The following is a 15,879-nucleotide window of genomic DNA, read 5'->3' on the forward strand; positions in this document are numbered from 1 at the left end:
CCATGCCAGCTGGGTTGTATGTAGCTCTTTTAACAGCATATAGTAGGTGCCTTATAAATGCCATTCCAATTATTATTATCTCATATAATAAAAGGCTAATATGCAAATCGACCAAACAGCAGAACAACAGGTTGCTATGACACTCACTGATCACCAGGGGGGAGACGCTCAACGCAAGAGCTGCCCCCTGGTGGTCAATGCTCTCCCACAGGGGGAGCGCTGCTCAGCCAGAAGCTTGGCTCACGACTGGCAAGCACAGTGGCGGTGGCGGGAGCCTCGCTCACCTTTGTGGCAGCGCTAAGGATGTCTGACTGATGGCTTAGGCCCACTCCCTGCCATTAGTTGGACATCCCCCAAGGGTTCCTGGACTGCAAGAGGGTGCAGGCCAGGCTGAGGGACCCTTACCCCCATGCAGGAATTTCATGCACCGGGCCTCTAGTTATTATATGAAGTCTCTAGTAGTTCTTTTATTTTCTCACTTGAAGAAACTTGAATGTCTGTTTAAAGACTTGTCTCATCTCTACCCTACATTTTCTATGTTGTCTCTAGTTCCTCATCCTCTTTTAGCCACCCGTTCCTTATATTTCAGTGTGTGCTTTTCCAACAACCATTGATGTGGAGTAACTGATGCCAGGCAGGGTTATGCTATGCTGAATACTTTATTTATATTTTTGTGTAAACATAATTTGCTTTGTAGGCACAATATAACAAAAGCTCTAAAGCCACAAATACATTAGACAATGTTGCAGTTCTCTCCAATCAAGCTTAGATTACAGAGAAGCCTTCACAGTTCCTTTAAGGCAAACTGAGACCTTCTTAAACCTCCTTCAGAAAACCATCACATGACGGGAAAGAAGGTGCTTGGGATCAGAGTGCATTACACAGATCGTTTTGATTCTCTTGTTTTCCTGTTCTTCGTGGCACTTAATTAATCATATTGGTCAAATTCTAGCTTTCTCATTCTATATTCTGAGGGGACAGAAGGGTTTTCTTGAACCAACTGGCATTGTTTGTGATTATTCTATTAATCTTGCTAGTTGAGAAAACAGATTTGGGGAGGAATTACTTTTAGGCTTCTCCCCTGGATGTAACAAGAATGTGGGGTCCCACTCACCTGGCCGAGGAGAGCCCTGATACGGCCAGTGGCTCTTTGCTCCCCCAGCTCTAGAAAATGCCATTTCTGTCCAGCTTACCAGGAATGTCACTTGGGTAGCTGGACAAAATGGAAGAAATGGTCTTCTTAAGACCCCATTGTCAGCTTGGTTATGGGAGAAAGAATGACCAATAATACAGCGTTTGGCAAAGGTATTGGGATAACACCTCAACATCATCTCTCTAAATGGCACAGAACTGGGATGCTGGGGAGTCCTGGGGTGTAGGGAGAAGAGGATGTTGTGTCCTCTTTGAGATACTCTCATCTCTGCACATGAGATGGCAGCACCCTTTCTTGTCTTCATATTTCCCACAGACATTCACAACGAGAGACTCTCCCTTCAGATAAATATTTGGCATAAATAAGTCATCATCACGAGCTTAGGGTGAGAAAAAAAAGAACATGATTAATGAGGCGACATTTGTTACAAAAGGACTGAAAATGAAATAGGTAATTGCTGAAATGCATTTTTCATCACGTTGAGGAAGAGTTGGTCTACCTTTAGGGCTCGTTGGTGGAGAGATCGGGCAATGTGGGAACCCCCCAATATCTTCCAGCATGTAAAGTGAGCTGGGGTGCTAACCCTGTGGGCTTCTTGTGTTCCCAGCTTGGTTTAGGAGGGATGGAGTCACCTTTTTGGGAAGAGGGAATGAGAAGCACCCTTGTGGAGACATTGAGCCTCTTTCTCTTCCTGCAGGGGAACTGTTCACCTCAGCCATGCCAAGTGGGGTGGGGCAAAGGGCAGGGTTTCTTAGAAGTTTAGGAGCTAGAAAATTGAACAAAGGTGTGTAATCAAGGAGTTTGGTCCCCAATTTGCCCAATGCAGGGTCCCTGCAAAGAATCTGCACCATAATTTTATATTTCAGAGGAGAGGAACCACATATTTGGCATCTGATACTGAATTCTTATACCACTAGAATTTGTTACATGTTGGAACACACTTTGGCAAGTAAAAGGATGCTCACTGATTTTTTTTTTCCAAATATGGTCTACCACGGAGATCTTCCTTGGGGGATCCATGGTAAACGTGACTGTTCAATTCTAGGAAATGAATGTAGCAAAATTGGTAATACCAAAAGCAAGTGTGCAAACACAGGTAATTCTCAGTAATGATTTCCGAAATAGGCCCACATGTGGTGAGTTTTCTTAAAACTAAAATACAGTCTATGTGGTGGGGGAGGGAGAGGATTTTGCTCATGAGATGTGGTTTCAGAGAGAAATCTCTGTGGCTGGTCTTCAAACACATGCTGTTGACCCATCTTTTATCCCGAAAACTTCATATTTGTTTCCCTGTGTTTATGGATAAGAACCAGCGAAGGGATTGAGCATCAGAAGGCGAGAGGACAACAGTTCAACCTTCTGACCATGAAGCAGTTGAAGGAAGTTGGGGGAGAGGGAAAGTACTGTTTGGAGAGATCACAAATTTATGGGCTCATGAAATCATCTGGCCTATTCTCATTCTGCCAGCCAAATCGGCAAGTGCTCTCAGCAGAGGCCTGGGTGGTTGGCAGTGAACAGTGTCATTGGCCTGAAGAATTCTAGGAACTGGATAGTGCTCTGTGATGACACCTTTCAATCCAAACTTGGCTTTGCCCGTGTCTAGTCTCCTAGGCATGGGGCCTGTGGACTTGTATTAATCAGACTGTTCTAGAACCATCGAGAAGGAGTCAAAGATAGATGGTTTTGAAACAGGGAAAATAGGAGAGTGTAATACACAGAGGGGGAGGGACATAACACTGCATGGAATGGGGTTGGCACTTAATTTCAAAAAACAACAGTGATCAAAGCTTTTTAGCTCAGCTGACTGCAGACAAACACGACACGCACTGGACTACAGCATTTGTTCACTGGGGCACAGAAGAGCTTTCTTCGGTGGCTCCTCTTCTTTCAAACCATCCTTCGTTCTTCTGGCCGGGTCCTGGGTTACTGGATAAAGGGCATCCGCTCCTTGTTCTCGCTGTCCCCCTCATGGTCCTCCTCCTCTTCTCCGGCCTCGCTGGTCTCCGTGCTGTCATTGGCCATCTGTAATTCAACAGTAGACTTGTGAGAGGGCTCTGCAACCTAACCCCCACCTTTTCTGAGCATCTGATGAAGCCACGTGGAAGGACTTCTTTATTTTATTTTTATTTATTTATTTATTTATTTATTTTTAAAATATATTTTATTGATTTTTTACAGAGAGGAAGAGAGTGGGATAGAGAGTTAGAAACATCAATGAGAGAGAAACATCGATCAGCTGCCTCTTGCACACCCCCTACTGGGGATGTGCCCGCAACCAAGGTACATGCCCTTGACCGGAATCGAACCCGGGACCTTTGAGTCCACAGGCCGACGCTCTATCCACTGAGCCAAACCGGTTTCGGCTGGAAGGACTTCTTTAAAGGCCAAGAGCTAGGAAACCCTGCACTGCTTGCTTCCCCAGGAAGGCAGTGTGGTATTAGCTGCCTTATGTTGGGCACCCCAAGAAGCCGTCTCTGAGCTAAGGATTTGAGTGCATGTATTTGAAATTTGGGAGATGATTCCTTTGAGCCTACTCTTCCATCCAGCTGGGCTGTAGCCTCCACCCACCCTAGAGATGCTCCAAATACAGGTCTGAGTTGGCCCATTCTCCATCATCTCTGTTTCCTTAAGTCCCGAGGTAAAAGTCCTCCTGAGATTCAGGAACAAGAGCAATGATATATGAGCCAAGGCAGGTTTTCAGTTCTCACATTAAAAGGTCTGCCTTTCAGATTCTGCTCTGATAAGACCCCACCCCACCCCCACCATACACACACCTTTGACATCAAACAGGCCTTCCCGCCAGCCCTGGAGCCCAGCAGGACCTCATGGGTAAGAAGACGTGTGGGAAGCCAGTGCCAGCGATTTGGCTTGAAAGCACCAAGCAGACCAGGATGCCTCTACCTGTCTGCATTATACTGATGGGGCTGGAATAGACTTGGTCACATGTTTAAAGAACACAGCACAGGTACACAGAAGACCCAGGTACAAGCCATCTTATCCTTCTTAACTTGGTCCCTCATCTGCTTAAAACACTTGTTGGCACAGACCTGGAACTTAGTAAGCATTTAATAAGCTATATTCATATTGTCATCAGTGACTTACACATTGTAAAATGCCCTCTCATTTAACAGTCCTTCATTGAGAAAAATGGCCATCATACCTAAACTAAATGATGATTATGAAAGCCCAGTAAACACTTGTAAAAAATACACACCTTACACTAAAACATGCAAGACATTTTAGGTCTTGCTCTTTCATAAATGACTGAAGTAGCTCCAAGATTAAACATGTGAGAAAACAGAAACCCTTCCTAAGTATTTTCTTTGTCAAACCTTTCCTAGAATTTAGTGTGTGTGAGACAGTGTTTTAGCATATCATTCTAACTGAGAATTTATCAATTTCCAATTTACAGACGGGGACTGTAAATTGCAGCAAAGTAATTGTGGCAAAGTAATTGCCCAGGTCACACACAGGAGTTCAGAGCTGAACTTTGAATCATGCCGTCTGGTGAAAGCTGCTGTGTTGACTGCCACACTAGTACCTGGTCCCTCCCCCCACCTCAAGTGGCCACTGCAAGAGCCTATGGGATGGGATTGACATGCTTCATTCCTGGTGAGATCCCTGGATATAAGGGTTTTATCTTGATCAGAGAAAACAAAAGCAATGCAATCATCAGAAGCCATCTCAGAGGCTGTTGGCATCAGTCTGTCGAGTATGTGCATGTGAATTTATTAGATTTTTTTGCCAGGAATTCCTCCTGTTCGTGACAGCCAATGAATGGCATTTGTCATAGACACAGGTCATTGTTTCTATCCTTTCCTGACTGCCCTCGGATTGCTCTTGGAAGGCTCTCACTGAAGAATTTTCCGTTCCTTCTCAGCATTTATCTCAGTTTGTGGCATCCCTTATTTGCGTCATCCTTTGATATCACTGGTCACCTCCGCCAGCCCAGGGCCTGCTATATTTCTCCCTGCCCCATCTGTGCCTGCACCTGATCAGACCTCTTGTGTTGAACTGAACGGATCCCTCTGCTTTTGACTCACCAGTGGAGTCGGGGTCTTCTCTACATCCAGAATTAATTTGCCGATGTTCCCTCGGTCGTGGATCCGCTGCATGGCCTCCTTCACCTGAGCGGGAGAAAAAACGGAAGCGCAGGTTAGGTGCGATGTCTCCCAAGGGTAGAGGGTCTGGAAAAGCAAAGCCACCACATTCCCACCAGGGGGCGCTGTGGTTCAAGTTTATTGGCAAAACCTGAAATGGGTTTGGATGTTGGGTACAAATAAATTCTGGTTGTGTCACTCATGCACTCTGATCTGTACAAACAACTTGGTCTTCTGGGTCTAAAATATGAGTGTGATTGCTCTTAAAATAATTAAATTAAAATTCCTTTTAAAAAAAGGGCCATGTGTGAAGGGGTGGAGAGTTTACTGTGGAGTTCTAAGAGTTATGTGCTTCAGTGGCAGGGCACTTTAGCCAGAGTAAATTTTGATCAGTAAAATTATTTTTGAGGGTCACTTGTCATCTGCTTACCTAAATATTTTATCAATCTGCCCACAGTTTGGTTAAATGACTCATTCCCTGGACTGAACTACGTTTTTAAAAAATTCCCATAATTCCTAGAACAGGGTGAAAATTTTGTGTACAAGTAAGTAGACATTTCCAGAGAACTACTATTCTCTCCATAAAAGAAGACCTACTGTGTTGGGTTTTTCCCCCAAATGATGGGGGCCAACAGATGTTTCCTGGGATCCTTTATAAAAGCAGGGTTTGACACACTGATTTATGCTTTGGGCATTTTATTCCGTTGCTGTGTGGAAAATGAACTGTAGGGGGTGCTGTGAGTATTAAACGGATAAGAAAAGGGCAAAAGAGAGCCCAGTGCTTGGCATGGGTACTTCCTTCACATCTCTTAGTGATTTCTAAATGAAAATTCAACATCTCCTGATTTAAAAAAAAAAAAAAAAAGTTTCAATACATTTAGCCTAAATATTTTTCCTAAAGTCTCAAATTTTTAAATATTTTTGTTCACCCATTTAGCCCACAATAGTCATTAAATGTTGCTTAGAGGCAAGAGGCCATGTTTTTAAAAAAATTAAAAACTAAGTGAGGGTGTTTGCCATTGAGGAACTCAATCTGGGGCTGATGGAGCAGTGTTTGCTTATATAAAACCCAAAGCCGTTTTCTCATTTGGGTAAAACTTGACAGAGCCATTAAAATGTGTGCATTCTAATTGCTTTTCCTGGGATTTTATCCTAAAGAGATAATTCAAGCTATCGGGGAGGAAACTTACCACACAAAAGACACTCAATCACAGCATTGTTTTTTAATGGCAAAACATTAAACTTATGTGTCACACACAGAAAAAGGGAATGGTTAAGTAAACCATGATTCTTACATTTTTCTACTGAATAGAAATGTTACGTAGCTCTTAAAGTGCTAATTACAAAGAATGTACAGCAGGATAAAATGCCTTTATAATATTGCTAAGTGAGAAAATCAAGATGCATATTTGTATGTGCATCCCCATAAAAACATGGACATCTGAAAATAACTAGATATATGCTAAAACATTATGTAAGGGAAATGTGTGCCTTTTAACTAATGTCCAAACATTGTCATTTGGTAACAAGTAATCAAAGCTGTATTCAATATAAATTAAATGCATCTCTAAATGTAGTCTTTGGATAGAATCAGCATCTATAATAGACTGATAGTGTCATATGATTGCTAAATGTCTTTTTTTCTTTATTGATTAAAGTATTACATATGAGTCCTTATCCCCCCCATTGCCCCTCACTCCCCACCCCCACTCATGCCCTCACCCCCTTATTGCCAAATTTCTTGATCATAATACATAATCCAGTGGATTTCTTCTATTTCTGTGGTGAACGTTGCTTTGCAAAGTACTCTCATAGTTGGTCATAGTAGCAGCTGCCATTTACTGAGAATCTTGGAATATCGTGGCAGACAGCTTCTACCGGTCACTTCCTGACACACCCATGTGAATGTGGGCTAGACTTAGTGACTTGCTTCTCACCAGTAGAATACAACAAAAGTGATGGGATGTCACTTCCAAGATTAGGTTATAAAAGACTGTGACTTCTGTCTTGCAGTCTCTCTCTTTCTCTGACTCTTCTTGCCTTCTTGCTCTGATGACACAGCTGCCCTGTTGTGAGCTGCCCTATCTCCATAGGCCCACATGGCAAGGCCAACAGCCAGTGAGAGAGCTTAGAAGCAGGTCCTTCCCCAATTCAGCCTTGAAATGAGACCAGAACCCTGGCTGACAGCTTTGGGAGAGATCCTGAGCCAAAGGACCCAGCTAAGCCATGCCCAGATTCCTCACAAACAGAAACTGTAAGATTGTAAATGTTGTTTTAAGCTAATACATGTTGGGGGTGGGGGGTAATTTGTTACGCAGCAATCGCTAACTAATACATTCTTATCTTGCAAAAGATTTCTTACCTTTCAAGATATAGTATATCATACCCATTTTATAGATAAGTACCTCAGTGCCAAAGGGATAAGCAATTTGTTCTAAGATTCTATATCTATCAACAATAGAATTGTGGTTCAAACTCAGGTTTGTCAGATTTCAAAACTGATGCTTTTCCTGATTCTGCCCAGACCATATCGCTTGGTTTGATTCTCAAAGTCAGAGGAAAGTGGTAGGTAACACCTCACATAATGATTTCCCAGAATTCAGTGGTTTATTACCCCGCAAGTCATTAAACATCTGGAAACTCCTTAGAGATTAGGAACAATTTTTAGGCTGCTTCTCCAATAAGACAGAGCCCAGGGAAGCAGAAAAGGCTGTTTTCTTGCCAGGTAATGCTTATTGTGATACTAGAAAAAAAAAAAAAAAAGCCCCCTGCAGGGCTGGCTGTAATCTGCCTATTCTTTTATACATTTCTTTCTGAAATGAACTGAGTCCTTAAAGTTCCTACGTGGGGGATGGAGAGAGGGTTAGGAGTTTTTCCAAGAGAAGTCTGACCCCGAGTTGTGCTGCTTGAGTTTATATCATCTTAGCTGCTCTTGGAGATGTGAAAGAGTCCTTTTGATGATAACTTAGAAAAGAAGAAACTACCATTTTTTGATCAATTCTTTATCCGGCACAGTATGAGGCATTTTACAGATGCTGCTTCATTTTATCTGTACACCAAGCCTTTGAGGTGAGTATTGGCATTACAGTTTCATAGATGAGAAACCCAGAGGTTTCTGTTCTGTCTATCCTGTATCCCAGAGTCCCTGCCCCCCTTGGTGGCCTGCTGAGTGCTGCCTGGGTGGCCTAGTGGAGTCTGCTCAGAATCAGGGTGTGGTTCCCCACACCCAGTCTGAGACTCCACTGCCAGCTGCATGGCTGGCTAGATCTGGTCTTAGTAGCAGGATTTTCCAGTACTAGGGATTCTGGGCATACTCAGGCCATCTCCACTGGAGCTGGTTTCTCATCTAGACAGTAGAAAGGAATTTGAGCCACATCATTCAAACACCTTAAGAGGCCAAAATCCTGAGTACGGAGGCCATCTGATCCTTTTCTGACACTTCTTGTCCTGTGGAGGACACCTTAATACCGTCCTAAGTGGATGGTGGGATGGTGGCAGGAGGCAGTGGGAGCATCATTAAGTTCTAGGCTCTGCTTTGACTCAGTAATGTCACTCCATCAAGTCACATCATAACTTTGTCTCTCAACTTTTTCATATGTTAAGTGATAATTGCTATTCTATCCATTCACTTATTCAGTCAGTCAATCACTCAGTCAAAGGTGCCAAAGCCCTATCCCAGGATCTGTTTATAGAGTAAGGGGTGACACACATATACTTTCTCTATCCTAAGGGAATCCCAGTTTCATTTATTAAATAGGCTAATCATCAAAATAATAATTTCACAATTAAAAAAAATGTGTTCCTGATTTATTTATTTAGCTCTCACATGGGTCCCGACCTATCAGAGTTGATCCTGTACCATTGGTTCATGCATCAGCAAAGTCCATTGGCATTCAAGATGGCATGCAAGCATGACCCACAGGGAAGATATAATTGGCTCAGACCATGTTTGCAGAAGAGCAGTAGTTATGATCATTCTTATTTCTGTCTGCAATGTTACTAGAAGAGGTGGGGTTTCTGGAAGCCTGGTAAAATGATGGTGAGAAAACACCTACAAGATCCCCTGCCCTCATGAAGTTTATGATCTTACAGGAGACACAGCCTTAATCAACCAAAGAATGACTCAAATAAATGTAAGATTGCCACTTGGTAACTCTACAATGGTGTTATGAGAATATGGATAGGGCAGTGGTTGGCAAACTCATTAGTCAACAGAGCCAAATATCAACAGTACAATGATTGAAATTTCTTTTGAGAGCCAAATTTTTAAACTTAAACTTCTTCTAATGCCACTTCTTCAAAATAGACTCGCCCAGGCCGTGGTATTTTGTGGAAGAGCCACGCTCAAGGGGCCAAAGAGCCGCATGTGGCTCGCGAGCCGCGGTTTGCTGACCACTGGGATAGGGGATTTGACCTGGTTGGGAAGATTAGAGAGGGCTTCTCTAAAGAAGTGATAATTTAGCTGAGATTTAAAGGATGCACAGGATGTACCTAAGACAAGAAGGGAGAGAGGACCATTGCAAGCACAGGGAGAAGAATATGAAAGGAGAGACTGAAGAGAGGCTAGTCGGCATGGGGACAAGGAGCAAAAGGGAATGTGGGGCAAGATGCTGGGAACATTGGTTGAGGTCTTTGGTACTATGTTCCAAAGTTTCCAAGGATGCAGCTGCCACACTGGATCATACAACTCTAGAATATCTTCTAGTCACCTTCTAACTGAATAGTCAGTTCCTTCACACTTGGGTAAAGAGGGTCTCATTTAATGTTTCATAATATTCAATTTCCCTTTGAATGACATGTAAGGCACCAAGTCATTAGGATACAAATGATACCACTTAATAATCAAAGCATTGGGCTTGTGTTATGAATAATAATAAGCCTAGCCACCTAAAATAGGAATAAAATAAAGATGGATTATTCCATGGATCACTGTGCTGATTAGATGATAAATTAAAAGATTTGAAAACAAGAAATGAGTCATATTGCAATTAAGAAGAAAATCTACCAAAGTCATCTATGATATTAACAATGGACATCTTTGGGATTCTATAAAATCCAAAGTGGGTGTTGAAAAGTAACACGTTCATTGCATGTAGACTTGGAATCTGATTTCTGTGTTCTGTCAAGTAACTGCAGGAGTTGAAAGGGAGTGAGCCCCAGAGATTTTTACATCAACGGAAAAGTGACTGGAGAAGTGAAACATCAGGGATTATGGACTCTCCCACTGGAAAGGCAGAGAAAAGATTTTAACACTCGAGTTCTTTCTGGACCAGTTGCATATGGGATCTTTGCAGTAATGTAGGGAGGACCCTCTCATGCCTGTGGAGTTCCCATAAATATGAATTAAATTTGCTTTTATTCTCTTGCTAAAAAAATAATGCATGGCATGGAGTAGGATCAGACAAGAGAGGTGACAGGGGTGCAAAGTTTAAGATGGTGCTCACTCTCAAGTTCGTGCAAGTGCTGGGTCAGAACCTGAGAGTGAGCACATCCTTAAATATTGTACCCTTGTCACCATTATTGCCCCAATCTAGTCGGCCTTGTAAGGATGGCTGTTATTTTTTAAGGAAGGGAAACATTAAGTTGCTATCATAAGAGAAGTATCTGCTTGGCTATAGGACAGGCAATGTGGATGCTCCAAGAGGATTTTTAAAGAGGCTATTAGTATGAACACTAGCTTAGAAGAGGTCAAGAATGTTTTAAGAGTGAGGAAGAGGGGAATGCAAAAAGCCAAAAAATAGAATCTGAATGGAGTAGCTGATCCTTTTCCCCTGGATACTTGGTTGACAGAGACCCTCTTGATCAAATATATATCATGGTCATGTTCTGCAGAAATCTGCATTCCACAATCAAGCCAAAACTGTATCTTTTTAGCCTACTATATTTTGAACTATAGCAAAAGATGAAAAAAATCGAATGAATTGTGAATTGCCTCCACTGTTTGTTTTATATTATTTAACAACTAGAAGCCTGTTGCATGAAGTTTCGTGCAATAGACCTTCCTTCACCTGGCTGCTGGCACCAGTTTTCCTCTGGCCACCTGCTGATCGGAGCGCCTCCTGCCATCGCGATCGGCCACCCTGGCAGAAAACTGGTGCCAGCAGCCACACAATCGGCCACCCCAAGTTCCGCCACCGGTGCCTTCTGCCAGCCTCATGGGTCCTCCCGTAGCGCAGGCTGGCCGTTGGGGCTGTCGGGAGGAACGGGGGGGGGGGGGGGGGGGGGCCGCAGGGACTCGTGAGTCCCCGCCTCCCGCTCCTCCCGCCAGCCCAATCAGCCACCCCGAGTCCCGCCCCCAGCCTCCCACTGGCCCAATCATGGGCGTAGCAGAGTGATGGTTATTTGCATACTTCCCTTTTATTAGGTAGGATGTTTCCCAGTGTTGGACTTGGATGGTTGAATAGAATTGAAGGGGAAACCCAAAGGATGCTTATTCCATCATGTGAGCCCTGTGAGGAACATAAAAAGGTACAGGAGATGATCTCTGTTTCCTGCAGAAAAAGACATTTGAGTTGTGATGGGGAACAAAAGAGGAATTTATTGGGGTTGAGAGAAGGATGAAAACCAGGGAAAACAACTGAAAGGAAGTAACTTTTAGACTGAGACTTGAAGGTCAAGAGAAGTTTGTGACTCAGCTAAGTAGAAGGACAAATAAATCATCTAATTAAATATTGCTCTACTCAGAAAATGAGTCAGTGAAGGCACAGAGCACTGAGGGTGATGATGGTGAGTTACATTTTGAAAATCCTCATGAATCGCTTAAGCTCTTCAAGTGTGCTGGACATGGACTAAGAAATAAACCAAGCTCCCACTGCTCCTGAAATTCCACTGGACAGTGGCAGAGCTAACAAAATATAAGTTCAGCTGGAACTTTATTTGAATATTTTACCCAAATCCTCCAACTGGGGAGAGATACTTTGTGTTTCTGTCTGGAGCACTCTAGTACCTTATTAATGATGTAGCTACCTTTCCTCCAGATACTTTGGGTTTTATTTATTCACAGATTAGTAACTATACCATTCCATGCTCCCTGAATGTTTTCACCTGGAATTGCCAAATATGAGAGCTGGTGGAAGAGGTTTAGATTTATAAGGAGTCCAAAGACCCTTCAAAAAGTTTTCATATAGGTAGCCATCCTTTCAAAAGGAAGATAGCCAGACCTGCTGACATTTAGAAAAGTCTAGTTTAGAAGGCAGAGGCCATCTCTCTTTAGGCTTGGAGAGAAAGGTATTTGGGGCATTTTTTAGTGCCTTAAGGGGATTGAGATACTTTGACTGCCATTTAGACAGCTGTAATTTAGACAGGTGCTAGGGTGGCAAGGAGGCAAAATGAGAGGTGTCCAACAGAGGCAGCTATGCCTGAGACAAATTGTCTGGGACCTGCAGAATGGTCTAAAGGAAGGAGTGGAAATAAAAGAGTGATTGCCTCAGAGGCAGTTGCCAGCAGCATGCCTATGAAAAGCTGTTCCTCCACCACTTTTACTGAAGGGGGGTTTCTCGTGGATCCTCCCCCATAGTGGGAAGGATACAGGGAGGCTATAGACTCTGCACCTATGACCATAGGGCTATAAGATTCATCAGCTGCTCATAAATTGTATTAGGAGAAGGTGAGAGTCTCAAAGAGCTGAATCTAAAGATCAGGTAAACTTAAAGGTTGAAGCAGGGGTGGTGGGTGATGTAGTTCATTATCATCACAGCAGCTGACATATGACGAATGCTTAGCAGAGGCTGTCACAGAGCAAAACACCTTATATGCTTGATCGCATTGTGTTGCATCCACCCTGTGAGGTACGTGGGAGGTTGTCAGACTGTCAATCATAAATACATAAAAATATTCTCCCTTCTGGAGTCCCTGTTGCTTGTGGAGAATTGCGGAGGTTCAGCGAGATTAAATGGTGTGTCCAAGGTCAAAGAGTGAAATATGGAGAAATCAAGCTTCAAATTGAATCCTGTATAACTCCAGAACTCGATGCACTGTTGCTAGGCATGCGAGGCTAGGATGGAACCAGGGAGGGTGAGGGTTAGGAGAGAGGAAGGAGGCTGCAGGGCTCTGGGTAAGTGCCCTGTAGAGCCAGTAGTGCATTATTCCCTCTGTACTTCATTTGCATCTTGCTTCCTCCTTGGTTATGACACTTATTTCATTCTCTCTTGAAGAATTTCTCAACCTAGGGACTATTGACATTTTGGGTCTGATAATTCTTGGTTGGCGGCAGAGGTGCTGTCCTGTACATTACAGAGTGTTTGGCAGCATCTCTGGCTTCTACTTACTAGATGGCAATAGCACTTCCCAGGTGACGAGCAAAAATGTTTCCAGACAGTGGTCCCCCAGAAGGCAAAATCGCCTCCAGTTGAGACCTACAGTGTGATGTGAGCAAATCCCCCATCTCCATCTGTTGGCTCTTCCAGGGAAGGCACTTGCCTCACCTCAGTACCCTCAGGGGACCTTGGACTTGCCACAGGAGATTGGGCTCTGCTCCATCCTCAGGACTGGGAAGAGTGTGTGGTACACAGCAGATGCTCAATAACAGGAACACGGAGTATAGTCTCTGACCTCAAATTGCTCATTGGTTAGATTCGGTTTTCTCAAAGTGTGGACTGGAGACTGCATGCATCAAAACCATCAGGGGGGCTTTAAAAGTGATGCATTGGCCTCACCCTATACCTATTTGTAACAACTGTTATTCAGAGGCTCTGAATTTCATACCCTTGAACTTACTTGGTACTTCATTTAATAAATATCATTGATTGTGCACCATGAGTCAGGCACTGGGGTGGCTGACTCACAGCGGGGACAGGAAGGACAAACCCCCTGCTTGGCTAAGATCCCCGGAGAAGCTGGGCTGGTATTTGGATAGGGCCCACTTTAACACTTAATATTAATGGCTTAATATCATTTCGTGTTGGGAAGTGGCAGAGAGCCACAGCTGCAGCCCTGCCCATTCTACGGCACCTGAGGAGGAGTCAGCTCTCAGCTTTGGTTCTGCATGTTTGTGCAGAAATTAAACAACTTGAGTTCTGCTCTGTGCATTAAGAAACCTGCAGGATATTGCTTGACTATTAGTTAAACCCACTCAGTGTCTCTATGTGGCCCCTCAAGGGACTCAGCATCTAAGTTTCATCTGATTATGGTTTAAGGGGATGATCTCTGTGGTGGGGCCAGAGGAAGTGTGTGCGTAAGTTAGACTCAGCAGGTTACTCGGGCAACCCACAAGCCATGATGTAATGAGCCAGGTCTTACTGCAACATGAGCATAAAAATTAGCAGAGTTGCATGCTGGAAATGCAGTGGGAAGGCCTGTTTCATTTTGAGGAACGAAACAGTAGGATCTAGCGTGAGCCAATGGCTAGTAGAGATGTGTACCCGTGCATTATACAACGCAAATTAGCCTGACATGGCTCAGTGGTTGAGTGTCGAGGAAGCAACTGACCAATGATTCTCTCTCATCATTGATAAGTCTGTCTAACTCCCTTCATCTCAGAAATCAATAAAAATATATATTTTTAAAAACTACACACAAAAAACAACACACAAATTAGTGTTCTGTCAAGTGAAAACAAAAAGTCCAGACATAAAACTGTATTTGACTCTTAACTACAACCAAGTGAATAACTGTTTGCATATGGACAAGAAGCTGGAAATAATACCTTGAAAAATTACACCCAGTGTATATACAGCTAAACTAATGATTCTTTTCATTAAAAAATATAACAAACTCATGGGTATGTTTGGATAGTGTATTTGCTTCCTAGAGCTTGTGAAACAAGGTACGGTACATAATAATGGGTGGCTTAGAACAACAGAAATTTCTTGTACAGTTGTGGCGGCTAGAAGTCGGAAATCAGGATGTCAGTGGGACTGATTCCTGCTGAAAGTTCTGAGGAGGATCTCTTCTATGTCTCTCTCCTGGCTTCTGGTGGTGCTAGCAATTCCTCTCTGTGTGTGTATGTGTGTGTGTGTGTGTGTGTGTGTGTGTGGTCTTATCTCCTGTGTTGACTCCACTCTTGGTCACTGCCCAGCTCAAGACACCATCATCTCCCTCCAGGATCATTTCCCCAGCCTCCTGTTTGTTCTCTAAGGCTTTTGTTTTCCACACTCCAATCTTCCCTCCTTCTGCATTCAGAGCCATGATTGCTGATACAGTCATATTTTATGTCACAAATGCTTGTTATTGTGCTATAAATTTAGAAATGATAATGATGACATAGTGCTTCTGATGACTAACACTGACCACTTAGCATACAAGCTGGGCACAGATTTTTCATGGGTTACTCCTCATTAGAACCCCATGGTGCATGTGCCACATCATTCTCATTTTACACATACAGAAAATGAGGACCAGGGAGGTTAATTAGCCTGCCTGAGGTCACAGACAAAGTAGACTAGAATCTGAACCTAGACTGTTTTGAAATACTAGTGGCCCAGTGCACGAAATTCATGCACATTAAAAGTGGATTAGAGGAAATATTTTAATAGAAGTGTCAGAGATGAAAGAAAATTAGTAAAATGTATATGAAAATCTTCCTCCTGTCAGAGTCTGGGGCACACCACAGGACCTAGAGTCAAGTCCCCGCCCACCCACCCACATGAGCCTCAAAATCGCACAAGACCCAGACCCGGCCGCCCTCCC

General features: G+C 43.4%; 1 protein-coding gene across 1 annotated transcript in view; it reads right to left on the reverse strand.

Moving 5' to 3' along the window:
- Window positions 1-3,076: 3,076 nt before the first annotated feature.
- The window catches only part of VAT1L (vesicle amine transport 1 like), a 148,794-nt gene continuing 135,991 nt past the window's right edge, over window positions 3,077-15,879 (reverse strand). The window contains exons 8-9 of the mRNA XM_008139686.3: window positions 5,197-5,280; window positions 3,077-3,175 (exon numbers count right to left, since the gene is read on the reverse strand). Of these exons, the coding sequence (XP_008137908.1) occupies window positions 3,077-3,175; window positions 5,197-5,280 (183 nt within the window). The remainder of the gene's footprint in view (window positions 3,176-5,196; window positions 5,281-15,879) is intronic.

Source organism: Eptesicus fuscus, chromosome 21 (assembly GCF_027574615.1).
Source record: "Eptesicus fuscus isolate TK198812 chromosome 21, DD_ASM_mEF_20220401, whole genome shotgun sequence".
Lineage (NCBI taxonomy): Eukaryota > Metazoa > Chordata > Mammalia > Chiroptera > Vespertilionidae > Eptesicus > Eptesicus fuscus.